The sequence below is a fragment of the Rhodnius prolixus genome, unplaced genomic scaffold, assembly GCF_049639745.1.
Source record: "Rhodnius prolixus isolate KJV_2025 unplaced genomic scaffold, Rpr scaffold_8, whole genome shotgun sequence".
Taxonomy (NCBI): domain Eukaryota; kingdom Metazoa; phylum Arthropoda; class Insecta; order Hemiptera; family Reduviidae; genus Rhodnius; species Rhodnius prolixus.
The window spans coordinates 8,253,155-8,280,824 of NW_027411593.1; the positions used below are offsets into that span (position 1 = coordinate 8,253,155).

The following is a 27,670-nucleotide window of genomic DNA, read 5'->3' on the forward strand; positions in this document are numbered from 1 at the left end:
ATCTTAATTTGTGAAGAGTACCCAACTGGAGAGCTTTTTCAAGCAACGCTAATTGATTTATTTTCTTTTAACTTTTATTGATGCTAGTCCATCCACTTTATTAATGATCTATAACTATGATACGAAGAAGATACCAAAACTACGGATATCTAAGAGGACGTAAACCTACCTGCACATTGCTTATCTTACGTGCTTTAAGCAACACTTTTACATTTTGACACCATTCCTTCCAAATACGCGAAATTATAAACATAAAATAGAATTAATTTTTTTTTAAAATATTTTCTTTCATTAATTCTTCACAATTTCTTTAATTGAGCTTTTAGTTTTCCCCAACACTAAGTTTGTAGTAAAGCTGTAAAGCTGGTTTTCTATGTTTTAAAGTAAAAGTTAGCTGTAATCTTTTCGCTATACTTTTGTTTCCCTAAACCAGGCATGCAAAATAAAAAATAAAAAAATCTTTTAGCAAAAGAAGAAAGCAGCAATAGGGTTGTACATTACGTAAATACAAGGGCCGTTTCATCACACTAATGGGCCAAGGACTGGGCGGATAAAAAATTACGGTGTACCACTAAAAGCAGTAGGGCATTTTCATTACCACATCTATGAAGCCCCAATGCCCCATTATACCCAGCTGATCATTACAAATATTTCAGATTTCTCTTCGTACAATTAGAAAATTTGTTGTAACCTAAAGAAAATATAGAAGAATAGCTTAGTTTTAGTTACCAGATTTTCTATTTTGAGATCTATTAATGGAAATACTTAATTTTAGCGTTCACCAGGGTTTTTCCAAACAATCGCGTCTTCTTTAACGACAGAGAAGGTGCATTTCCTCCTAGTACTAATCTAGGAAGCATTCCTTTCTAGAAATTACATTATATCACCATTTTTACTAATAGTTAACCTCTATGACGTCCTCGTTATTTTAATGCAAAATTTAAGTTTTTCGAAAATTTAATTACTTAACTATGCTTAAGTCAAGAACGAGAGAGTCGTTGTAAGTTTTCCTCAATCAGTTTTCTCTCTTCCACTTCTTCTGAGAAATTTTTTCTTCAAAATTGCCACTTCTCCATTCTCCAATTTTTCCCTCCAGCTTAATTTATTATTAAGGGTTTTTATTATTAGGAAAAAATTTATTTAAAAAAAGAAAATAGAGGTACTTCATTACTGGAAAATATTTAGGTAATAAAACTGGAAATTAAAAAAGGGTTGGCCCAAATTATGCTGCGACCTTCTTTTTTTATATAAATTTTCTTTCCTTTATTTTTTTTCGGAGAAAGAGAGAGACAAATTATGGAGCAAAAAATAAAAATTAAAAGTAGATACAAAATGTGAAGAAGCCACGGAGATGTTACATCTTATTACTTAAGACGGTTAATTAAGGTTTCCGTTCCTTAGTTATTTTTTAAGGAAAAACCCTTTCTAATAAAGAAAAAAGTAATTTATTTTTTAACGTAAAGAAGTAGAAGGACAAAAGAAGTAGAAGCCTTGGTAACCTAGTTTCTTTTTAGATTGGAAAATTAAGGAGAGACATTTAACTTAAGAAATAAAAAAAAAGCTGATTCTCTGAGAGAGAAAGAAGTTTAACAAACAGGACAAAATCCTCATAATTACTGGTTCAGCCAAACTACATCATCAGTTCGCTCGGGTGTAATCCAGTAAAGTGTTTTTCTTTAGCTGAAAATAAAAGTATTTAGTGAGTTTAGGACCTTTTAAAACAGAGGTATTGTCCAAGTTAACTCCTACAATCAAAGCAATGTGTCTTTCTAATCTATCTTCACCTGCATCTTGAACAATCTGCACGTTTTTTTTTAGTAAAGTTGGTAAACTATAACGAGTGCTAACGTAATAGCCAGGCTTGTCCATGGGACACATTTTTCTGTCCCACCCCATCCCATCCAATGGCAATTTATGCCTGTCCCATCCCATCCCATCCCACGGGATTCCCATTATAATATTAATATGGAATACAGTTCAAATAAAATTATTAAATTTATGAAAGTTTACGTTTAGTGACTACTAAATAGGACTACATGTACAAAGAGACATGCAAAACGACTAAATTTATTAACTTTAAAACTCAAAAGTATAATCTAAGTATGACAATTCAGTATCATACTGACACTCTCATTCTATTTCTGAGTCACTCTGCTCATTCAGCACACTATCAATTTCCTATCAATTTTGTTGCACTTACGCAACTGCAAATTTCAGACTAAATTTATTTTACAATATCAAGTATCGACTACCATGGGAAATACAAATGTGTGCTGTCCCATCCCATCCCATCCCATCCCATGGGACGTTTTCCATGGGATTCCCATGGGAATAACATTCCTATGGAGAACATTGGTAATAGCTCTACCGTGAGCTTCTTTCTAATCTATCTTCACCTGCATCTTGAACAATCTGCAGGTTTTTTTTTTAGTAAAGTTGGTAAACTATAACGAGTGCTAATAGCTCTTGCCGTAAGCGTGTTTCTAATTTGATTCGGCATTCAAAGAAAAGTGCAGAAAATTTGGCTCTTGCCATATGCTGACATACGAGGGTCGTTTGAAAAGTCCGTGCAAAGTCAGAGAGATAGCATTACTGGCGCGTATCGAGGTTATGTTTAGTTAGTAGCATCTCTTGGAAGAATACACACCAAGTTTCAGCCAGATCGGTCTATTTCTTTGTGTTTGGCATTCATTTGAATCGAGGAAGTCGAGTGATTTTCAAAAAATGGGCGAAAAAGAATTTCGTGTGTTAATTAAACAATACTTTATGAAAGGCAAAACGCCTCAGGAGACTAAAGAGAAGCTTGATAAACATTATGGTGACTCTGCACCTTCGATTAGAACAGTTTATAAGTGGTTTCAAAATTTTCGGAGTGGCCATATGGGCACAAGTGACGCTGAACGTTCTGGACGCCCTGTTGAGGTTACTACTCCAGAAAATTTATGATATGGTGATGGATGACAGAAGAGTGAAGGTGCGTGAGATTGTTAGTGCTGTGGGCATCTCGAATGAACGGGTACATAATATTTTGCATCAACATTTGGACATGACAAAGCTATCCGCAAGATGGGTGCCGCGATTGCTCACGCTTGACCAAAAACGAAATCGTGTAAGGACGGTTTGCAGCTGTTCCAGAAGAATCCGCAGGACTTTAAGCGTCGTTTCGTCACTGTGAATGAAACATGGATACATCACTACACTCCTGAGACCAAAGAACAATCTAAACAATGGGTTACCAAGGGGGAATCTGCGCCACCGTTTCTTCGGCCGGAAAGATTATGGCGACTGTCTTTTGGGATTCGCAAGGAATAATCTTCATCGACTATCTGGAAAAGGGTAAAACTATTACAGGTTACTATTATTCATCCGTTTATTCATCCGTTATTGGACCGTTTGAAAACCGAGCTGCAAGAAAAACGCCCACGATTGGCCCACAAAAAAGTCCTTTTCCATCTCGACAACGCACCAGCTTACACCTCAACAGTTGTGGTCGCAAAATTAATGGGTTCCAACTCGTTTTACATCCCCCCTATTCTCCAGACTTGGCTCCCTCGGACTACTATTTGTTCCCCAATATGAAGAAATGGCTGGCGGGAAAAAGATTTTATTCAAACGAGGAGGGGATTGCAGAAACGAATGGCTATTTTTCAGACTTGGACAAATCCTATTATTCGGAAGGGATCAACAAACTAGAGCAGCGTTGGACGAAGTGTATAAGCCTAAAAGGAGACTATGTTGAAAAATAAAAAAGGTTTACCCCCAAAAATTAAGTAGTTTTTATTTTTGCACGGACTTTTCAAACGACCCTCGTATATTAAGGGTATAGGGTTTGAAAACTTGTGAGGAGTATCAACCCTTCGAGGGATCTTTTAACCAGTTAATGGTTCGTTATTAGTGGAAATGACCGCCGAAACCATTCATCAACTTTGATTGAGTTGACGCAGGTAACGCTCTCTAGCATTGTTACTGCGGTAAAAAAAAAAGAGCAATATTTGTTTTCAGCAGATTTATTTTCATTCAACAAAAATTCTCTTCAAGAGAATAGAAAAGGCAAAGAATAAAATACACCTACTTTCAAGTGTATAAATACTTTTCAAGTACACATGGGGATGGGTGTAGCAAATGTTTGGTTACGACGAAAGATGAAAAGGTCGAAGAAATCGGATTCATAAAATAAAAAGAACGATCCTTAGTTTTAGTGTTGTTCACACGCATGTGACAACAATGGTGCGTACTTCAGCAATCAGGCTCGCTCTCGGCTGGACAAAGAGATAAAAGCAACAAAGGAAGCTGGAACAATTGTCTGGACCATGAGGGAGAACTAGGCGACTTTAGAGGGAGGTAGAGGCTGTACATGGCTATCAACAACACTGATAATGTTGTTATGTCTCTTGCTACTTTGGAAATGTGACCAACCTCTTTTTGCTTTTCTTTTGTTCCTCGTTTTTCTTTTTCCTTTTTTTTCCCCTGGAAATACCTAAAGTATTTTCCACTTTTCTATTAAATAAAGATGAAGACTTGGCGGAAGAGGGATTTCCTTTTAATAATTCAGTAGCAAATACTTTTGGGAGGAATTTTAACAGTTTATTTTCTCAGAAAGTAACCGGATAAACGTGGAGGGATTCGTCTCACCGTTCAGTTATATCCTCTGGGTTATATCTCATATTGTACCCACAAAAATTATGTAATTGGTGCGTAGAACCCAACATGGGTTCTAGTTGAGTTTCATTAATAAATGAGCTTCACTTCTCTTATAATGGGATAGCAGTATCTTTTATTGTCTTAATATTGTTCTCAATTATTGTTAATCAAAATTAATGAGATTCTCAGAGAACAAAGAGGCTATTTCTTTCTTTTTTAGGCTTTCCTTTAAAAGCAGCTCTTGAATGGAGATCCATTTTCTGGATATTGTTTATACTCTTTTGCCGCTCGTAAGAGCTTGCACATTTCTTCAATTTCAAGTTTTCACTAAAAGTAGGTTTTGTTTTTACTGAAAGCAAATGAATTTCCATTTAAAATTTTCAAGTTATGTGTACGTTTTATTCGCATTTCCTTGAGGTTCATTTACTTGAATCCACTAGCTTGTAGCGGTGTACAAAACCTATGTCAGGAGTACAGACATCCGCCTTGCTATTAATACAAAGTTCAACTATAGAATATATCCTGTTCTAATTTGGTTACACGTTCAATTTTTCAGTTATCGTATTGTTTATTTTATTTTTATTGATTTGTGTTTTTTTTTGCATCAAAAAAATCCGTATCACAGTATACGCGCCAACAGGAAGCCTTATCGTTGACAACTGCAGAATTCTTTCTACATTAACGGAAATTAATAGCGTTGAATATGATAAAACAAAAGTACGGACCTGCGCACAGACTTGTTGAAAGAATTTCGCATTTATTGGGTAGTTGAAAAAGAATATATATATATATTTTTTTTTTACCCTTTTATTGAAATTTACACCTGTACCTACAGAGTACAATAAGTAAATGCGATAAGTGTATAAATAAAGAGCGTGGTAGACGTGAATGACGGTCATCCAGTGATGGCCGCCATTAGCCCACCTAGTTGGTCACGGGGCCAACGGCGCCTCAGCCGTCTTCGAGGATTGGAGGGTAGCGTAAGTGAAGACAAGTTTACAGCTAAAGGGTTGGGGGATGAAATGAGAGTTTTTAATGAAAATTTTTATATCGGATTTTGGCAAGTTCTCGGAGATGAGTGGAATTTGGAGATCTGTATGTATTGTGTGTGGTTGCTAACATAGAATGGGAGCGTCTACTATGCGGCGGAGTCTATTGATGTTGGATTTTTTAGCTGTTCCGGTAAAGCTCGAGTCCGTAAGTTCATATTGGTGGTGAGAAGAGCTGTATAGAGTCGTCGTTTGTTCTGTAGTGAGAGTTTTGAGCGTTTGTCAAGTAGTCTGGCTAGAAGTTTGTGTCGTTTGTTTAGTTCGATACGTTTAAGTCTCGTATGGGGGGTTCCAGGTAAGTCTCTTATCTAGGTACATTCCAAGGTACCGCACATGGAATAAATGAATAAAATAATATTAGACCAAACTAAATGAAAAATTATATTCGATAGAAAAGTAAATAACTTCTTTATTATCATTATCATTAACACAAGAAAAGTTCATTAAAAACTTTTACAATAAAAGCATCAAGAAAAACGATAAAAAGATGTGTAAATTACAAAGAATGAGCTTTTTAAATAATTGGTCCTAGTTCAACCCCACTTAATATTAATATCAGCTTTAGACACAATTGTCATTCAGTAAGAAAACAAAGTGAAAAATAATTTCCTTATTTATTTTTTTAAGGTTTTCCTAATTTCTTTATAAAAGCCAATTGACAATTGAATAAGAAATTGAAAAATAAAAGTTCGATTTAACCAAATCAGATGATATCTCTGAAAATGACAGTTTTCAGTAGATGTAGTAGAGGTTGTTTTTTTTTTTTTCATGTAGTTTAAGATTCAATTATTTAGATGGCTTCCTTGAATTGGAAAAGGATAATATGTTCTAAGGATCTTAATATTGGAAAATAAATTATCATTTTTCCCTACAAAAAAAGAAAATAATTATTTTATTCCATCATATTAACACTTCAGCCTTAGTGAGATTATAAACGCGCAGCATCCCACTTTGAGTGAAGGTTCGGTAATTGAAATTTAATTTTAGAAGTGGCAGTGATTGTTCGCTTTAATCCCAAAGAGTATTGGTAAATTAATTTGAGTTTTCTCTTAAAATTTTAACACTTTAGTAAATTGATTGTCCTAATTGATTGCTGAAAGGAAATGAGCCTAATTCTTTTGCAAGGGCACTTCCGGGCATTAAAGCGGTCCTTTTCCAAAAAAAACATGCTAGCTTTTTAACGGAAATTGAGAGATCCCTGATCCCAGAAGAACACAGCCTTCTGAAACTTATTCTCTTCTGTAACTATCTCTTTTCTTTTTTGCTTTTCGGGCATATTTAGTGCTTTAAAGAATTGTGTCTGTTTTTTTTAATCTCAATTCCTCCTGCTTATTTTTACCTTTATCAAATTGAACTTCTGCATTCTTTATCTTTCCCATCCTAAACTTTCCTGTATGTAATGATGTAATGTAATTACACATCTATATTTCATGTTTGTACTTACTGTGTTTACATATTTATAATAGTTATTTTATCTATATATCGATCTTTTCATCAGATCGTAATGATAGTAAATTTTGCAAAAAGAAAAATACAATATTTTATTTTATTTTTATTATAATAATTTTAAAACTGAACTACATGGTACAAGTAAAACAGATGGTTGTGTACCTAGAGTAAATATTATGCTTTGGCTTAAGGCCAACGCCTACACAATGACTTGGATTCGTGAACGGCAGCTATCCAATAACGGCAGCGGTAATTATGTTTATGACGAAGATATTCGTCATGAAAAAAGTGTAAAATTTTGCGTTATGACGAGTATATTCGTCATGCATTTTCAGTTAGTGACCATCGGCAGTTAAATTTACAGTTTTACGAGGGTCGTTTGAAAAGTCCGTGCAAAAATAAAAACTACTTAATTTTTGGGGGTAAACCTTTTTTATTTTTCAACATAGTCTCCTTTTAGGCTTATACACTTCGTCCAACGCTGCTCTAGTTTGTTGATCCCTTCCAAATAATAGGATTTGTCCAAGTCTGAAAAATAGCCATTCGTTTCTGCAATCACCTCCTCGTTTGAATAAAATCTTTTTCCCGCCAGCCATTTCTTCATATTGGGGAACAAATAGTAGTCCAAGGGAGCCAAGTCTGGAGAATAGGGGGGGATGTGAAACGAGTTGGAACCCTATTTCCATTAATTTTGCGACCACAACCGCTGAGGTGTGAGCTGGTGCGTTGTCGTGATGGAAAAGGACTTTTTTGCGGGCCAATCGTAGGCGGTTTTCTTGCAGCTCGGTTTTCAAACGGTCCAATAACGGATGAATAAACGGATGAATAATATGCACCTGTAATAGTTTTACCCTTTTCCAGATAGTCGATGAAAATTATTCCTTGCGAATCCCAAAAGACAGTCGCCATAATCTTTCCGGCCGAAGAAACGGGCTTCGCCTTTTTTGGCGCAGATTCCCCCTTGGTAACCCATTGTTTAGATTGTTCTTTGGTCTCAGGAGTGTAGTGATGTATCCATGTTTCATCCACAGTGACGAAACGACGCTTAAAGTCCTGCGGATTCTTCTGGAACAGCTGCAAACCGTCCTTGCAACACTTCACACGATTTCGTTTTTGGTCAAGCGTGAGCAATCGCGGCACCCATCCTGCGGATAGCTTTGTCATGTCCAAATGTTGATGCAAGATATTATGTACCCGTTCATTCGAGATGCCCATAGCACTAGCAATCTCACGCACCTTCACTCTTCTGTCATCCATCACCATATCATGGATTTTATCAATGATTTCTGGAGTAGTATCCTCAACAGGGCGTCCAGAACGTTCAGCGTCACTTGTGCCCATATGGCCACTCCGAAAATTTTAAAACCACTTATAAACTGTTCTAATCAAAGGTGCAGAGTCACCATAATGTTTATCAAGCTTCTCTTTAGTCTCCTGAGGCGTTTTGCCTTTCTTAAAGTATTGTTTAATCAACACACGAAATTCTTTTTCGTCCATTTTTTGAAAATCACTCGACTTCCTCGATTCAAACGAATGCCAAACACAAAGAAATAGACCGATCTGGCTGAAACTTGGTGTGTGTTCTTCCAAGAGATGCTACTAACTAAACATAACCTCGATACGCGCCAGTGGTGCTATCTCTCTGACTTTGCACGGACTTTTCAAACGACCCTCGTAGTTAAAACTAAAATATATTCGTGAACTGCCAGTAGTTTGGAATATTTTGAGGCCATGTCGAAATAAAAAGAACTAATAGAAGATATAGTATGCATGTAAGTTTTCGTAAATGTATCCTTGTCTTTTATTAGTCATCACTGAATCAATAACGAATTCATATATTGTGTTAGGCTAGACTATGCAGTAAGTGGCGCGCCTGGTAATAAAAAACGGGATCAGGATCCTTTTGTTCCCTATTTACCTGTATTCAAGAGGCGGAGCTTTTTTTTGGGCACATGTGTGGGGATTTAGCGATCATCCAAATTGCGTCGTGGGCTACTAACCTGCCAAGATATTTCTCTGCATAATTTTATCATCTGGTCAGGGATTCGTTTGCATAAATACCAGTCTATAATGTTGCGACCCTACTCGGGATAATTGCAGCACTGCAATTTCATATCAAACATACTCTGGGTTTGACGAATATATTTGTCATCGCTTAATTTGTACAACGCACGTAGGGGACACATTTTCCAACAAGGTCGTAACAGTTAACTGGTTAATAGCGTTATGTAGTGCTACTTTCTCTGTGAACAGCGAACTTTAGGCTTACAGACGGTCGCACGTCCAACGACACCTCAGACGTTTTGGCAGATTGAAAGTAGTGTAGACTTGGATGAACGGATGAGGAGCTAATTTCAGGATTTAGCAAAGTCCAGATAAGAAGAGACTTCCTCCAGCAAAATTAGAAGAATCAAGAATTGAAAAGAAGTTTGTTTACCTTATTGACGATAACATCAACTGCTTGTGGAGACGTGGCTGTTGATGAGCATGGTTGATGTGAGATGGTTGCCACTGTGCTGATGCTGCTACTGCCATCATTCGGATTATGATGGGCATGTGCCAATGGCGGCGGTGAGTCTCTACGTGCGGAACAGGCCGCCGACAGTCGGCACGCATAGTAATACATAGCCATGACGACCGGCTGTGGGCCTGCACCCGACCTTCAGCACGGACCGTCGTCACCCACATGACTTCATAGCAGGCCGCACGGCCGTTAGCGGGTCTCTTAGCCTAACACATCCACTATTGTCCCAACCAACATCTGAAAATAACAACACCAAAAGAAAAACAATTCATCAGCTGTATTTAAGCATTTTATCCAAAAAAAGAAAAACTTGAATAGGGAATAAATTTAGCTTAATAATGCCACTTTTCTCTTTTTTAGAAAAATATGAGAACATGTATAAGGCAAGCTATAAAATTTTGTTAGTACCATGATTAGATCAATAACGACGAGTTATGATGGATACAAAAAATATATACGTATATATGAGATATAAAATATAGGTAGCAGTGAGATTTGCCCGTTAGTTTAGCAACTTGTTACAGGATGTAACAAAGTTGTAACAGTTAGAAAGGGCTATCTTTCAAACTACAGACCCTTCGGCTATTACATGGACCTTTACCATTCTAGCAAATGCGTTACAGCTCCTACAATAATAGCACGTCCTTCTTTGAAGAAGCACATTGTCCCTGTGTAACTGCACACCAACTAGCATCCTTATATCCTCTTCATCTGAACATCTTTGAACATATTTTTCTTACTCGTTTACTTCAGTCACTAGCCAACATTTGTTTAAAATTCAGCTTCTTTACTTTAATTAATTTCAGAACTTTTAACTAATTCCAGTCCATGTAGAGTTTGAAATTATTAACATCTTAAAGATTCTCATCCTATGTCAATTTCCTATCCAGTGGATGTTTAAGAGGTTGACTTCCTTCCCCACATGTAAAATCACAAGCTTTCCACTAATATTCTAAAAAAAATATAAGTTTTAACGTAATACTATGGAGGGTTAGTGTCCCGTACTAAGTTACCAGACCCGGAGTGAAACTGGGATACTGGCTGGCTTGGAAAATGGCTAGTCCTCTGTATTTTCACGCCTCATGTTTTTTTACAAAGTTATCGGTTTTCCCATAATAATGACAAAATGGTTAGAAAAATTAATAACCATACACAAGTGCATATTTGGCTCATAAAAACTACTAACCCATATTGCTACGACAGATTGCAACAGCCATAATAGTTGCATTAAACATCTCCTATTGGGCACGCCCACTAGGACAGTAGGTGTTACATTTTAATAATCATTAATTATTTTTTTTTAAAAAAAGTAAAGTAATGCCTATTTCTACCGACGGGCATTACGTCACGCTTTATTTGTTTAAATAAATTCTTTTTATTTATCATTAAATAGTATTCAAGGCCTAGACCGGAAACCGAACGCAGTATCATCAAAATAGTTAATAGCTTTAGGCTGGAAACATAGTGGAGCGGCGAGCAAAGCGGCGATGATAGTGGCTTCAAATCAGAGAGAGCGACGAGCAAAGAGTCGCATGTACATAGTGACCGAGTTTAGTCGCGTTTCTCCTTACGACGAGACATGGTGGAGGAATTATTTCTAAACGAAAATTCTTCCTTTGATAATTTGGTATTTACAGCAGCTTATAAGTAGGAGCTTCAGTGTTCATGATATAAACAGGACTAGACATGAATTCCATCACTTGTACCAACAAATTCGGGAGCATCCTGGCAAGTGTCATTCGTATTTTCGAAATGTCTATTTCAACATTTAATTACATACTAGTCCAGTGTTGAAGGCATTTTAATCAAGAAAAGGACGAATTTCAATGTTAACCCCATTAATCCTGTCCCATTTCTTATCCAACACAAATCGGTTGTGATGTAGAGGATCCTTTTGGTCTCTCAGAGGTTTCTTTTTAAAAAAAACTCCACCAATAAGTGCAGCAATAACACCATTTTAACCTTGAAAATTGAGCGCGATGAGAGCGAAGAAATCAAACATGTCACAACGTGTTGCTCTACTCTCTCTTGGTAGCGTTGCTCTATCTTCGTTTTGCTCCCCACTATGCGCGGTCCCATACGGTTAACTTGTGTTTGTTTTCGCCGCTTTTCTCGGCGCTATCATCGCGGCTTTGCTCGCCGCTCCACTATGTTTCCAGTCTTAGGGTATTGCCTCTAACCGCTCGACGACTGTGGCGCCTTCAAAAAATATGTAGATTTTTATAGCAGAATTTATTTTTATCTTTATTTTTGCCCCCTCAACGGCCTAACAAACTAACTTTACTTATTGACCTCCATAGAAGCGGAAGTAACAGGAAAATTTTAATATCTTATTACTAAAAAAGAAAAGTTATAAACCACCTATATTTAGTCTATGATTAAACTATATTATAAAAATGTTCACGCTCTAAAAAACTTTCTTGAAAATTAGAGGGAATAATCTACCGTTCTATTATATTTTCCTCTCTGTTACGTGGAATTTTCTTCCCTCAGAAATCCTTCTAGCATGGCATCTTAATGCGTTATGTGAGAATACAGTATATTTCATAAAGAACATTTATAGTATCCACAGAGCAAAGCAAAAGATTAGTTCTGGATTTGGTCCTGAACTAGAGAACGGGGTCTTAAAAAAAATAGCCTTGCGAGGAAGTTAAGAGATAATTAGTTTTAAAGACATTACTGAATTAAAGGCATTACCTTAAGTCATTGTGGAAATTAAAGGCAGGGGGCTTGAATGTCTGGGACCTGTTGACGATAAGATTTTTTAATATCAGTGAGAGAAAGGTTGCAGATAAAACTTACTAGCTTTAGAGTCAATGACGTCTCCACTACTTGAGCTAACAATAAATCTTTGACTCTGATGGTGCTCCTACAAATAGTGGTGACCAGTAACTAACCATGGTAGAAGCAACAGCCTCTTTACTTGGATTAGTCGTTTATATTATTGGATTTATATTTATCCAATGATAAGCATTTGCTAATATATTTTTTTTTCTTTTATCACTTTACTTCTACTACATTTACCAGGGAAACCCTCTAAGCTAAGTCTAGAAAACTAAAGATTGATTTACTGGACAATCTATCTACCTGGACTTACGAAACTGAAGTATGAGGTTCAACCAAGCCTTTCTAATTAAAAATGTCTTTTGATTTCGATACAACTAGCTTTCTAAAATCAAAGTAAGACAGATATTGTAGTAAGGTTTTCTAAACTTCCATTTAGATACTTCAAGGTTTTACTACCTCTAAGTATTTGATTATTAACTTTCTAACCAAACTTCTAAGAAGAAAGGAAATCAATACACCGAAAGCGCAATTTTATAGAAAGACTTTTCCTGTAATTTACTATGAATTTGCCAAACAGATTCATTTGAAGCTGATCTAATGGCTTGTTTAAGTTTAAATGTCAAATTGGCTTGTAATTGTTTCTCAATTAATAGTTTGGTTCTGAGGGAATGTGTCGCATTCTATCGACATTATTATTAATTTGATCTCTTTTTTATTTTTATTATGCGATTCTAAGTTACAATAAAATTCAATTATATTCGTAAATTATGGTAAGAAAAAGTCATGTGAGTGTTCATACGAGATTCTTTTCATGAGAAAGTGAAGTGAAACTGGCGAATATTGGCAAAAACTATTCCAAAACGAGCTTAACTTAAGAAACATTTGTTGAAAATTGAGAATATTCAGCATTTTTCTCAATATTTACGTAAGATTAATATTACTTCTAAAATAACAAGAAATTTTATTAAAATATGAGAAAATAATAAAAGATTTAGAAAGGTATTGAAGCCCCATTGTTAGTACGCACTGGATCCACCCATAACTGGTTTTCATTGGACGGGGCGTGGCTACACTAGTGGTGGGGCATGACGTACTAGAGATGGGCGTGACCCGCCCACAGTCTGTAACCGTACTGCACTGTGATTGGCTACTGCTTTAAAATTAATGAAATAATTAATTTAAAAATGTTTTTCCAACATTTCCCCCATAGGTATTTGATAAACTTTCGAATTAAGCAATAAAAAAAAAAATCCTGTAAAAATGCGATAAATAATTTTTCTTTTGGGATAATACTTCATGTTTTACACAATTATTGTTAACTGAAACAAAAAAGTTGAGAATTTGTATTGTTTAATCGTGAAACAGGCAAAAGAGAAATAGGCACATTGTAGACTTGTGAGCCGCCATTAAATAGGCTGTAACCTTACTTTATACTCCATCTGATGGAGAACTCTAGTGGCAGTTTCTGAAAACACAAATGTAGTTTCTACATTTGCATTTAACCTCTATAGGACTATCTTACATTCACATTTAATAGGTTGGTGACTCACTAGACTTATGCAGGATCACCTTGTACTCAGAACAGTCAAATTTTCAAATGAATTCAGCTTTCCCATATTTGAGTGTACTCAAAAAACGTTTAGTGAGTTATTCGTTTAAGTAAAGAACAAATAACATTTTTTTAGTTTAGAAATACTTATACCCTCTTAGGTAAATGATTAAAATTCCTTCAAAAAATACAAAAATAAACTAGTGGCACGTTTTGTCCATAAGGGCTTGTAATTAACAATTCTAAAATCTTAGAACTACATAAAACTTTAGTTGTCCTCAATGAGGTGTTGGATTATTAATTACACAGCTAGTTGAGCCAATCAAAGTTTGTGTATTTAGTTTGTTACTATTTCCATGAAACTTAGGTATTTCAAATAAACTAAACTAAACTCCTTCTAGAAGTTTTAGTTCTATCTGAAATGTGTAATAAACTCAGTTTTTAAAACTATATCATGTTAACTTAAATAAATATAACCATTAAACTTACGGAACGGTTTCGCCACTGATAAAATGTTTCAGATAGTTATTTAGGCTAATGTAAAGAATAGTTACCCGGAGGTGTGGCCTGATTATTTTTAGGGCATGCGCAGTACAGCACACTTACCGTTGAGTTTTTAAACTACTTCCCGCCAATGTACTGTATATAATTTGTTTGAATTTCTTACCTCTTATGTTTCGCGCGCATGCGCAGTACACTTACTGCATAGCAACTGCTTCCTGTTTAATGTATTATCAGTTCCCGCGAGTGCCCTGTTTGTGACCTGAGGTGCCTTTTTTTTTGTAACTTTATGAGCATGAGCGTTTTAAATTTGCAGTTTTTTTTAAAAATTAAAGCATGATTGTAGTGTGAGTGAGGATGGAGTAATGAATGTTTTAAAATTTTGTATGGATGTTGGTTTGGATTTTCTGGAGGGAGTCCGCCAAGTATACCCTCCTCAGGAAAAGGACTCCACAGAATAAGGTAAGTTTCTTTTGTGTTGTTCTTTGTAATTATTGTAATGAATCTTGTGACTCAAATTAAAAAATTGAGGGTGATTAGGTAGGTTAGGAGGGGGGTGTGGGGGCAAAGCCCCCCATTAAGAAATAAATAAATCAGGGGGTGTGGGGGCAAAGCCCCCACATAAAGGGGGGTTTAAATAAAATTATCAATCTTAAATAAATAAATCGAAGTGATTCTGATTCGTTGTTACCATATAACCCGCCAGATTTAAATGTAAATATAAAATAAAGAAATAGTTTTATATTTATATTTGAATATGGCGGGTCATATAGTAACAGCGAATCAGAATCACTTCGAATTAGGCCACACCTCCGGGTAACTATTCTTTACATTTACCGTTATTTATTTAACCAAAATTTTAATTTTAAAGGAAATCTATGCAGCATATTTATTGGCAATTTCCAAATCAGGTGATGCTTTTTGCCTTAAAAACTTGTAAAAAGCTCAATACCAAAACTTAATTTAGCCTATTATATACTTAATTACAGTAGAGTAAAGAAAAGTTTATATTATTTAATACTTGAGATCATTTATTCTCAAAATAATCGTCATTGTCACCATCCGCATACGATGTCATTAAATAATACCAATTAATCATTAAATAAATAAATTAAAAAATGTTTCAAGTCAAAAGAATACGAAATAATCAAGCTCAAATTATTAAATAATTTTTAATATAATAAAAAAATAAATAGTGCCATATGTACATACGTAACGGCCATTACGTCAGTCACTCTGATGACCACGTGCAGGCAACATCTCTGCTGCTCGGTAAGTTCATTTTCTTTATTTTAAATTGAAAATTTTACACCAAATTTTTTACTATTACTTGTAGATTGCTGATTCAAAGATTGTAGATTCAAAAAACATTGAAAAGAGTGAGGTCTCAAAAAGATCGACATGTTTCAACTGGCATGAATTCTTATTTCAATTGTCTTTCCAAACTTTTTAAAACTAGAATTTAATGTTTTATTGATATTTTAGTCTTGAAAACTATTTCTTACTAATAATTGTTTTGTTTTTTTCTATTGTAGGTTTCGAGTTCGGGAGTGTTCAAATCCCCGGGAGTGATTGTTCGGAGTGTTTTTTTATCTTTTATTAAAAGAAGTGCGTAGATAGTTAATATAAAAATTGCATCGGGAATATTCCTAATTCCGTTTCATGTAATGCGCTAAACAGTGTTTTGGATTTTGCGGTGTACGTCTTTTTAATCAGTGGCCAGAGTTCAGTGTGCAGTGTGCAGTTCAAGAGTACTGTCAAGCGTCTTCTTGGAAGACGAATAAGATGAAGACCACAGCGATGGATACGTGACTATAAGTTAGGATTAGTGAGTCATATCCAGTCCGAGTACTGAAGAAAATGTAAGTCAATTCTGCATGTTACTTAGCATGTTTTCTTTGTTTGCATGATTTTTAAAGTCATCATTTTCTTCTTCTTCTTCTGTATACTGCGTACAAATCTTATGTTTGTATTTTAGTAATTTTCATATTCCATTTTATTGTGTTTCGTTTCTTCAAGAAGGTTTTGTTTCGTTTCGTTACTATATTCGTTTTCTTTTTAATTTTTTTGTTGGTTGTGGTTCTCTTCTTTTGTTTTATGTAGATTTTTCAAACGCGATTAATCCGTAATCAGCTAGATTCCCCACAATTACGTACTTCGCGTCTGATTCCGGATAACCCTATCATTTCCTGATTTTTCCCACTGTATTCAAATAATGTTGTCATTTGCTACTAACCCTCCACTTTATGTAGGGGCCAAAACTAGCATGGATATGGTTTTATAGAATTTTTGTAACAATGATTTAACTCAAAAGTGGGGGGCAAAAATCTGAGCTCTACCTCCTCGTGGTGCCCCCCGGGAAACTGCTCTTCTGAGCAGGCTAACAGAGCCAGTACTCTTATTTTGTTTTAATTTTAGAGCTTGATTTGGATGTAGGAGGTGATCTTGTGTTTAGGATAATAGACAATCTTTTATTTCCTTTAAAATTTCCAGATTGTTAACTTATAAACTTTGTAACCGTGTAGATGTAGGCAGAGCCAGCGGGGATTGCAAAGTAGAGTTCTGTACAGCTTAATAACTTGTATGAAAGTAAATGTCTAGTGAATTGTCTACATCATTAGAATCTCTAGACTATGTTGGTAGTGTCAGTAGTTGGTTTAAGTCACATAAAATGTATATAGTTGTCTGTTGCTTTGGTTAATGTCTGTAGTAAATGTGGCCAGCATGGCAAATGTAGCCACTTTTGTCAAAATAGGTTCAGTAATATCAGAATAGTAGAGATTAAAATGTAAATATATGCTCATGATTGTGGTCTTGATAGAATCTGTTGCCTGAAATTGTTGTAGACCTGAATCTTGTAAAACAAAGAACCTATAATTTGTTTACTGTAGTCACTTTTCAGGTGCTTTTGTCTTTCTAAGTTTTTTGATTGAATTCTAGTGTGCCTACTTGTATCGAAGAAAAAAAAAATTCGAGTTTATTTCTGTTCTCAAAATGGTGTTCAATACGATTCTTTGAAGTTGATGTACTGGTGAGAATTTAGATTGAATCACAACTGGTTAGATGAAATGGTATTTAGTCAAATAAGTTTTTATAAGGATCTTTTATAAATTATTTACTTTTGGAATAGGAATTTGTAGACTGAACGGACAGTCTCTTATTTGTTTGCTAGGTTTTGAAATTCATAACGCTTTGTATTACCCATTTCTTTTCGGTAACAATAATAATTAATTAAATATTGAAATGCGGGTTAAAAAGGAACGGCAATACATTTCATTGGTAGACTGTTTTAACATAGTATTAGGTATTAATTCGTCTGAGAGAGCCTTTTAGGCAGTGCTTTGATATTTCAAGAGGAGAAATGTAGAAGATAGGAAGTTCTGTTGAAGGCGTGGATGCTGTAGTTTGTTTTTAATGTCATCATCATCACTTGCTGTTATAGTGAATTTATAGCTTCCTAGATTATTTGTAGATTTATCTCATCTTTTTCATCATCTCTTGTGCCTATTTGTGTTTCCATCTTATAGTGGCAGAATCCTGAATTACCTGGTGATACCTCTTCTTAAAAAAGAAAAAAGGGAAGAAGCTGTATCTTTGGGTTCTGTAATGCCAAGTTCTCGTTTAATCTACCTTGGCAGGTGGTTAATATTATTTGTTATTGGACTGATATGATTCCTAGTTTTTTTTAAAGTAAATTTTGTGGATTCTGTATTTTCGTGAATTAGTTTGATAACAACTTCAGTTAATCAGTTATTTGTCTGTTGCTTTTGTCGTGTCGTTTTTAAGTAGAGATCTGTAGAGCTTTATAACTTGTATGAGAGAGAAATTGTCTATTGAATTGTCTACATCATTAGACTATGTGGGTAGTGTCAGTGGTTAGTTTAAGTCATGTCTAAAAGTTTCCTATTCAACCTTTTCTACTGATTAACTTAGACGGCATCTGCTGCACAGTGGAGCACAACCGTCTAAATTATTCAATGGAAAATTAAAGCATAAACTTTCAGCCAGCTTAAACTAAACTACTGACAATAGACTACAGGAACTCTGATGACCTTCACACATCACTTGGACACATTCTCTCTCAAAATTTATTTAAGTTAAACTTAACTCTTCGTACCTCAAAGGACATGATAGTAGGGAACAAACATAACTGTTTATCAGGACATATTCACAACTTAATTTTAAAATACTCAGAACTTGCTAAACCTGTTGAGCTCTCCAGCTAAAAAAAAAAGTCGAAGTTTTCTTTTTAGAAAAGCTCTTACTTATTCCATTAACCAAGTTGGTGTGTTTGTTGTTGAGCTTTAGTAATATTAGATTCTGTTTAGTTTTAAAGATGTCTTTAGGTTCGTTTCGCAGTAAGCACTTCTGCTGTTACTGTTTTTTTTTATTAAAAGAATCGTAGTATTAAGTTCTGCTCTCTTTAAAGAAGTCTTCACGTTCAATTGGCAGAATTACAGTATATCCCCAGTACGAGTAATTGTCTTTAAGGTATTAGAGTTCGTTTTTGTTTAAATAAATCTTCATATTCGTTTTACTAAATTATAGTTCTTTGGAACACCACTATATCGTTTGCTTTTAAGGTTTTGTGGTAACATATTAGGTTTCTGCTGCCTTTAAAGATGTCTTCAGGTTCGTTTTGCTAAATTATGGTACTTCTGTTAGTAGCTCTAAAAAATACAAACTGTGTGGGTTTGTTTTTAAGGTTTTATTGTATTAGGCTTCTGCATTCTTATAGATGTCTTTAAGTTCGTTTTGCTAAATTATGGTACTCCTATTGGTAGCTCTAAAAAATACAAACTGTGTGGATTTGCCTTTAAGGTTCTGTTGTATTAGGTTTCGGCATTCTTCTAGATGTCTTTAAGTTCGTTTTGCTAAATTATGGTACTCCTATTGGTAGCTCTAAAAAATACAAACTGTGTAGATTTGCCTTTAAGGTTCTGTTGTATTAGGTTTCTGCATTCTTATAGATGTCTTTAAGTTCGTTTTGCTAAATTATGGTACTTCTGTTAGTAGCTCTAAAAAATACAAACTGTGTGGGTTTGTTTTTAAGGTTTTATTGTATTAGGCTTCTGCATTCTTATAGATGTCTTTAAGTTCGTTTTGCTAAATTATGGTACTCCTGTTGGTAGCTCTAAAAAATACAAACTGTGTGGATTTGCCTTTAAGGTTCTGTTGTATTAGGTTTCGGCATTCTTCTAGATGTCTTTAAGTTCGTTTTGCTAAATTATGGTACTCCTATTGGTAGCTCTAAAAAATACAAACTGTGTAGATTTGCCTTTAAGGTTCTGTTGTATTAGGTTTCTGCATTCTTATAGATGTCTTTAAGTTCGTTTTGCTAAATTATGGTACTTCTGTTAGTAGCTCTAAAAAATACAAACTGTGTGGGTTTGTTTTTAAGGTTTTATTGTATTAGGTTTCTGCATTCTTATAGATGTCTTTAAGTTCGTTTTGCTAAATTATGGTACTCCTGTTGGTAGCTCTAAAAAATACAAACTGTGTGGATTTGCCTTTAAGGTTCTGTTGTATTAGGTTTCGGCATTCTTCTAGATGTCTTTAAGTTCGTTTTGCTAAATTATGGTACTCCTATTGGTAGCTCTAAAAAATACGAACTGTGTGGGTTTGTTTTTAAGGTTTTGTTGTATTAGGTTTCTGCATTCTTATAGATGTCTTTAAGTTCGTTTTGCTAAATTATGGACTCTAAAAAATACAAACTGTGTGGGTTTGCTTTTAAGGTTTTGTTGTATTAGGGTTCTGTTCTTTTTTTTTTTTCTAAGATTTCTTTGCGTTTGTTTTGCTAAATGTATTTCGGTTAGTTGTCCTTAAAAACCACTATGTAAGGAAATCTGTTATGTTTTATTAGTAATACCTAAAGTTCTATTGTATTTTGTTTGAAGATGTCTTTTAGATAGTTTTGTTGTATTATATTTCTGCTGTTACTCATTCAATATCCGCAGTATGATGAGTGTTGTTTGCTATTGAATTTGCGTAGTATTAGGGTTCTGTTCGGTTTGAAAATCTATTTATTGGTTAACCTCAGTACAGGTTTTCTCAACAGAAATTTCGTTATATTGATGTTCGATGTTGTAATCGAGGTATTTGATCATCAAGTTCATTTTCCAGAATTTAAATACCACTTTTAAATACTTTTTGGGATCCCCAGTTTTTGTATTAACTGTTTTGTTGGATTAGGGTATCGATTAATTGATGTATTAGGGTGTCCTGCCCAGTAAAAGTGTCTTTGTTCGTTTTAGAGTCAGTACCACTGTTACTTCTTGAAGTATATTACTGTTCATTATTTTTTGGTGACTGAATCATAGTTTCAGTAGGATGAAAAAAATTAATGCCAGTTTCAGTCATGATAAACTTTATTACGCCGCGAGCTTTCGACCTAGGGACTAGGTCATATTTAGGGCTGATTGACAGTGAACTATCTTACATCATTAAAGGGTTGGTGTGTCTTCTGTCTTGTCTGTCCATGGACTACTGTTCATAGACTAGACAGAAGACACACCAACCCCTCTAATAATATAAAACAGTAACATTAAAAATGTTAATCTATTAGAAGGAGCAACCGCAGAATCCCCCCCGCTAGAAAAAAAGTTTGAAAGACCAAAGTGATTGGCCTAACATATGTGAGGTTATTATATAAATAGGATGAAAAATTAGTCCCATTTTCAGTCATGATAAACTCTATTATGCCGAGCTTTCGACCTTGGGACTAGGTCATCTTCAGGTCTAATTTACAGTGTACTGTTTTACATCATTAGAGGGTTGATGTGTCTTTTGTCTTGTCTGTTCATGGACTCTGAGTCCTACATCTCTAATGATGTAAAATAATACTTTGTAAATTAGCCCTGAAGATGTCCTAGTCCCTAGGTCGAAAGCTTGGCATAATAGAGTTTATCATGACTGAAAATGGGACTAATGTTTTCATCCTATCTTCAGTATAATATGTGTATTTGTTGTTGAGGTCTCCAAGTTAACCTTTAAGTGACTTGCTCTCACTCTAAAGTAAGGTTTGTTCCAAGAGATCAATTTGTGCTAATTATTTACTTTAATTGTTTAGTAGAAAGCGACATTTAAAGAGTTTAGGCTCAGTTTTGGATAAACTACTATTTCTAGTTCATGCTCTAATTTAGGTTTGCATTTTTGCTGAAAAAAAAAATAATTTATTGAAAGTGCACTTTCATTGCATTATGTTATCAATGCTATAGGTCCAACAGTCGTCATTGCGTTCTGAACTTATGAAAATAAATTCTGTGATCCACAGAGATGATAATTTATTTAGAGATTTCTCTCTCTCTGGTAGCGTGCGTTTTTTTTTTTTTTTTTACCACTTTTCAGCCTACCCCATTCTCCATTTGAATACCATACTTTGGTAAAGGAAATATCACAGAAAGTTTGAATTGATATTCCACGTGTAAGCCCATCTCTCTCTCTCTAGCGGGTTTTCATCCTATTCAGCTAACTGTAAAATATCCACTTTTAACTGAAAGGCAATTGAATATTTCACGATTTATCTGGAAAAAGGTTTAAATATTTTGTACTAATTTTTTTTTTTTTTAAATTTACATAAATGTGATTATAAAACTTTTTATGATTCTGGAAAATTAGTTTGTACATTTTCCTGGTAAAGCTGTATCAAATATGTGGAAAATGGAAAATTTTATCTCTAGTTTCCTAACAGGAAATACCTGCTTTTTTTGTTCATCAAAATTCATTACGCGCTCTAAAACTTGAGGAGCAAAAAACAATTTGGTATCCATGGCAACAGACTCAAAGTGGAAATTCTTGTGAGAAAACTATTTTACTCGACTTTTTACTCACAATGCTCTAATTTTGACAATACAATGAAAAATCTATTTTTATTTCCTCTTCCGACTACTCTCTGGCACGGGCTGGTGTACCTCAAGGAAGTATTCTCGGACCGCTTCTCTATACTGTGTACACATCTGACCTACCAACTGACTCAAACACACTGCTCTGCACTTACGCTGACAATACTGCTATTCTTTCTTCTAACTCAGACGCCACTACAGCCTCCTCTCATCTACAATATCATCTAAACAAACTTGAACCCTGGGCCAAAAAGTGGAGAGTCAAATTCAATACTCAAAAGTGCGAATAGATAACTTTTACTCTGCGTCGTAATTCTTGTCCCACTTTAAATTTTAACTCAATTCCTCTTCCTTCTGCAAATTTAGTTCGCTACCTTGGGATGTACATTGACAAAAGACTAACGTGGAATCCGCACACTAAACTGAAAAGACTAGAACTCAACCGACGAAACAAATTACTGTTACGACTAATTGGCAGACAATCCAAGCTACCATTAGAACACAAACGACTAATATACAACAGTGTACTTAAACCGATCTGGACTTACGGACTTGAGCTGTGGGGTTCAACCAAACATTCCAATTCACAAAGAATACAGTCCTTCCAATCAAAAATTCTCCGACAGATTACAAATTCTCCATTTTATGTGTCTAACTCTACTCTCCATAACGATCTCAAAATCTCATATATAACTGACGAATCTAAATCTAAGTATAGAAAATTCTTTGACTCTCTTCCATTCTGTACCAATCCTCTTGTTCTAAATCTCGCCTCCACAACGATTCCAGATCGTCCTCCACGACGATTGAAACGCTGTTGGCCTCGTGACAATCTCCAGTAATGTAAGAAACTCCAGCGAGAGTGTTGCCGGTGTGCAGCTTCTCTCCTCAAGTTGATCCAGTCAGGAAGACTTCTTTTATCGTATTCACTTATTACGAATTCTATTCTTTTTAAATTGTGAATAGCAAATAAATTAAAAAAAAAAAAATCCTCAAACTCGGAAATTCGATTTTCATTCCAAGAAATTTCATCCCAACTTTCTCAAATAATCAGTTCACTTCTTTAAATCTACCTGACCAATCCAAGGCGACGTCTGAAGCGGCGCTGGCCACGATATTTATTCGGCGTAGGAGGTCAGTAATCAACAGAAGCCACCAATTAATTTTACTCATTCAAATTTTGATCTGGGAGAGAAAAGTAGTAAAAGTTATTATTCCCTAATTTTGCGCCTTTATTGAAATATTTGGTGTATTGGTAAATTTAGCGTACAAATACTCTTTAAAAAGAAAAGCGTGTAACTTAACTCGCCCTGAAAACACATATTAAATCAATTTGAAAACTTTTCAAATAAAAGAGACAGGGCTACCAACATCCGCTTCTCTATTTAGGGGGGAAAAAAAGTCTTCTAAATGGAATCTCCCCCACTCTATATTTCCCCGTTATCTACAAAACAAAACCAAAAAAAAAGAAATTGGTGCTCTATTTAAGTAGGTGCTAGAGAGAGAGAGAATGAGAGAGAGGAGAAGGAGGAAATTGGTGTGAAAGAAATGTAAGAGACAATTGTGTCGATGTGTCAGCCATTCTGAACGGCAGCCTCCAGGACTTGGGATCTCAGCCAAACAACTTCCAAGACTCCATTATCAAATGTCAGCATCTCTTTGCAAGTTGGACATCCTTCGCTTACACCTAAATTCACTTCATATGATTTTTTTTTTATTTTTATTTTTGTCCCCAAGGAAGTGACGTCTAAATGTTTACAATCAATATTAATAAATAAAAGAGATTGATTTTTATTTGACTATTTTTTTTTGTTTTTTTAAAGCATCACACCATTTTCTCTAAATTCCATTGTTTAGAAATCAAAAGCCAATATTTTATTTGACTATTTTTAAATAGTATTAAGCCATTTAAGGCATAAGTTTTAAGAAAGTTAAAATGTATTATAGGTTAGCATCTAGAGAATATTTATAATCTTGGGTCTCGCACCGGATGTTTTTATTTTTAACGATTTTTTAAAATGGTTGTAAACTTTCTGTAGTTACGGTTAACTTAATATTTAAGCAGTTTTCTTAAAAACAGGGTAAAATTAAGCTCTCTAGTGTCATTTCCAACTCCTAAATATTTATAAGTTTTCTGTCTCTTTTTTTGCTCTCTTTATTTAATTAAAAACTTATGCATAATTTTTTTTTTTTTTTTTTTGGCGCATCAACAGCTGAGGTCATTAGCGCCCGGAGCTTTTTCCAGTGCACTGCCGGCCTCCGGACAGTGTTCTCTCGTTACAGACAACACTGTCCATCACCGGACAGTGAGCTGTAAGAAGCTCCTAGGAGAGAGCCCCCACGGGATAGCTGAGTGGTTTAAAACTGTGGCCTCTCAGCGATGTACATTTATGCATAATTTATTTTACGTAAAATGTATTTAAATATATAGTAAATAAATTGAAAGAATTTTAAGAAAAATTATAATTGGATAATAATGATGACCATCATGAATCGAGGATGCCCTTTTCTATTATGCGATCAGGTGATCGCGAGGCTTCAACTTTCTGAAAGGATTCGAGGGAAGAGTAGTTTAGGGACATATTGCGCATGAGCGGGTTGAAGGAAAGTAGGGAATGAAATTTGGGTGTAAAGGGATTTGGCTAGGTCAAGGACAGAAGGGATTTTTGAGGTCAGTGTGGATAGTGTGATTGCGAACTTAGAAAGAAGTGTTTATCGATGGTGCGCTTCGATTAGACGGGGTTAAGATTGGAGCGCTTAGCTGTACCGTACAGTTCGTATGTCCTAGATTTGAGCAAGCAGGGCTGTGTAGAGTTCATTTTTGTTCGTAAGGGTCAATTTAGATCATTTTTCGAGTAGCAGTCTTTTGATCATTCGATAACCTAAGTTAAGATCATGTCGCTTAAGTCGGGGCTCCACGAGAGGCGTTTATCCAGGTGGTGTACGAGATATTGCACTTATCAGCCGAAGGGTTAAGAATATGGTTCAGATAGAGTCCAACTAACAAATTAGGTGACGTGAACGGAGTCGGAAGCTCATACATTACTATTAATTTTTTTTTTTTTCCTAACAAATAAAAAGTAGCTACAGCGGGATTCGAACTGGGGATCTCCCCACTAATAAATCCACGCTTCAAAACACCTGACCCCATTTGGAATGTCTATCCATTCGTCCACCGGAGTTAAGACAGTTCAGATCTCCTTTTCTGCGTGTTCTACATTAATTTATGCTATTGCGATCGCGGTTGCCATTAAAATTAGAAATAAGTAATGTTAAAGGCATTACTTATGTTTGATTTTTTTTCAGAGAACCGTATTTCTTTGAAATTCCCTTCAAGCAACCTGTTGCGACGGCGGGTAGAGGTCCTAAGAGGCCTTTCCTACTCCTCCGCCTAAATGTTCTGGTATAAAAGTAAACACCCACAATAAGCTATTTAGCTTATTGGGTTACCTGAGCTGACTGAAGGAACAGAAATTCAATAGTGCGTTCTGTGATGAATTGCATGTATTTACAATAAAAAGGACATAAATGAATTGCTATATGATAAACCCGAAATGAAATTGTAGCTAAATTACTACATAATATAAAGGATATCCTGTTAAATAACTAACAAACAAGAAATAAACAAACATCTGTGGAAAACCACGACACTTAATAGAGTACAACATATAACCAAAATGCACGTACAGCAAGAAAGTAATTAATGAATTACCTTATGAGAGTAAATGAATCCATCATGAATAAAGTTATTAAATAATGACAATAATTATTTGAATTAAATATGTGAGGGCGATAAGAGGTTAAAATGTATGTCCCCGTTGAGGTGAATTAAACTTGTGTACTTGGCCTGGCCGGAGTCGCTCTGTTGTGACGATAGTAAGTGCACTTACGTGGTTGTGGTTATTCTTCTTTGGTTTTGGCTGCTGCAGCTCTAAAAAAATCCAATGATGGTCCCAATGAAGTAGAATAATTCATAGAAGTGAAAACTGGTCGCACAACGGGTGTTCAAACTAACCCTTTCCAGCCATATATAATAAGTGTCCTCTGAGGTTATAGCGCGGCTACTCCCAGACGCACGCACACCCCAACCACTCGTTTGCTCTTAACAGACTTCGCCCCCCTCCCTTGCAATTGTTTACATAAAACTATATTCTTTTAATTTTAATTTTAATTTTGTTGTTTGGCCACAACACAACCAAGAATCTTTTTATTATTAATTCTAAGCTTCAAAGAAAATTTATGTACAGTGAGGGGCAACTGAAATTAACTGGATGTTCAATGAACAATTATAGGCTGTAGTTTTATTGTTTTTAAATAAGTAAAAAAAAGGTCACCAGTGAAAATTTAGAGCTTATTTAAGTCCCAAATAGCTAACTAGTAGTCTGTAGATCGATAAGGTAATTAGGCTAAGTTACAAACCGCTAGCTAAGTTTAGGGCCATAGTTTGAAACGATTTGAAATTAAAGTAAATTAACTTCTTACTTGTAAAACTTAATGATGAGATTGACAAATAAATTGGCAATAACTCTGATGACGCTGACATGCGGAAAATTATTAATATCTCATTAAGCCATACTCCAGTACATTAAATATTGTAATTATTATTACAGGAAACTAATATTCACTTCCTTTTTATAGTACTTGAAAAACAAAATCAAAATCTGTTATAAAACATTCCTCAGATCTCCTCTTATAATATTATTGGAGTTCTTGTTTCTAGGGGTGCCTGGATGCTGAGGTTTTCCTCAACCAAATATTTCATTTAATTTCAGCTTCCAACTGGCTGTACTTTGGGATAACCTCTTCTCTCAGTCCGTAACCGTGCGGGCTTTCTCAGACGCCATCTATCCACTTTTCCTAGGGGTCTGCCCTTTCTTTGTTCAGCTTTCCCAGTCTAGGGTTTCCTTAGCCATTCTTCTATTCTTTTTTTTTTTACCCCTGAGGGTGTGGGGACTAGGAATACTTCCACAGTACACCCTGCTTGTCGCAAGTGGTGACTAAAAGGAGTACCCCGAAGGCTACTATCCTGCTTAGGGTTTCTCCCTTATCCTCTCCCGATTTCCCTTCTACCCTCATTTCTTCCTTCTAAATTTACCCCGGGTATGATAAAAACTGCACCCTAGGAAGATGGTTCTCATAGCCGAGGTGAAGGCTACTACATCTACTGGAATAAATCCTGGTCCTCTCAGCAGGAAGTTGATGTCAGTCGGGCCAGCCCCTCCCCCCCCCCCCCGACCATAAAAAAACGCTATTACTTCGAAACCCTTCCCAAAAATGAAGAATAATTTACTAATTAAATGATTGGTTGCTAAAAATAAACTTCAAGTGT

The 27,670-nt window shown here is 35.3% G+C and overlaps 1 protein-coding gene across 2 annotated transcripts in view; it reads right to left on the bottom strand.

Annotated features, from left to right (window-relative positions):
* LOC141450799 (ras-GEF domain-containing family member 1B-like) overlaps positions 1 to 27,670 on the bottom strand; it is a 450,679-nt gene that overhangs the window by 415,303 nt on the left and 7,706 nt on the right. The window contains exons 1-2 of one of the 2 annotated variants that reach the window (XM_074121606.1): positions 26,232 to 27,555; positions 9,577 to 9,900 (exon numbers count right to left, since the gene is read on the bottom strand). In XM_074121606.1, coding sequence (XP_073977707.1) covers positions 9,577 to 9,771 — 195 coding nt within the window. In that variant the 5' untranslated portion in view covers positions 9,772 to 9,900; positions 26,232 to 27,555. Of the gene's footprint in view, positions 1 to 9,576; positions 9,901 to 26,231; positions 27,556 to 27,670 lie in introns of those variants that run through there. The other variant, XM_074121605.1, reaches the window with a different exon arrangement.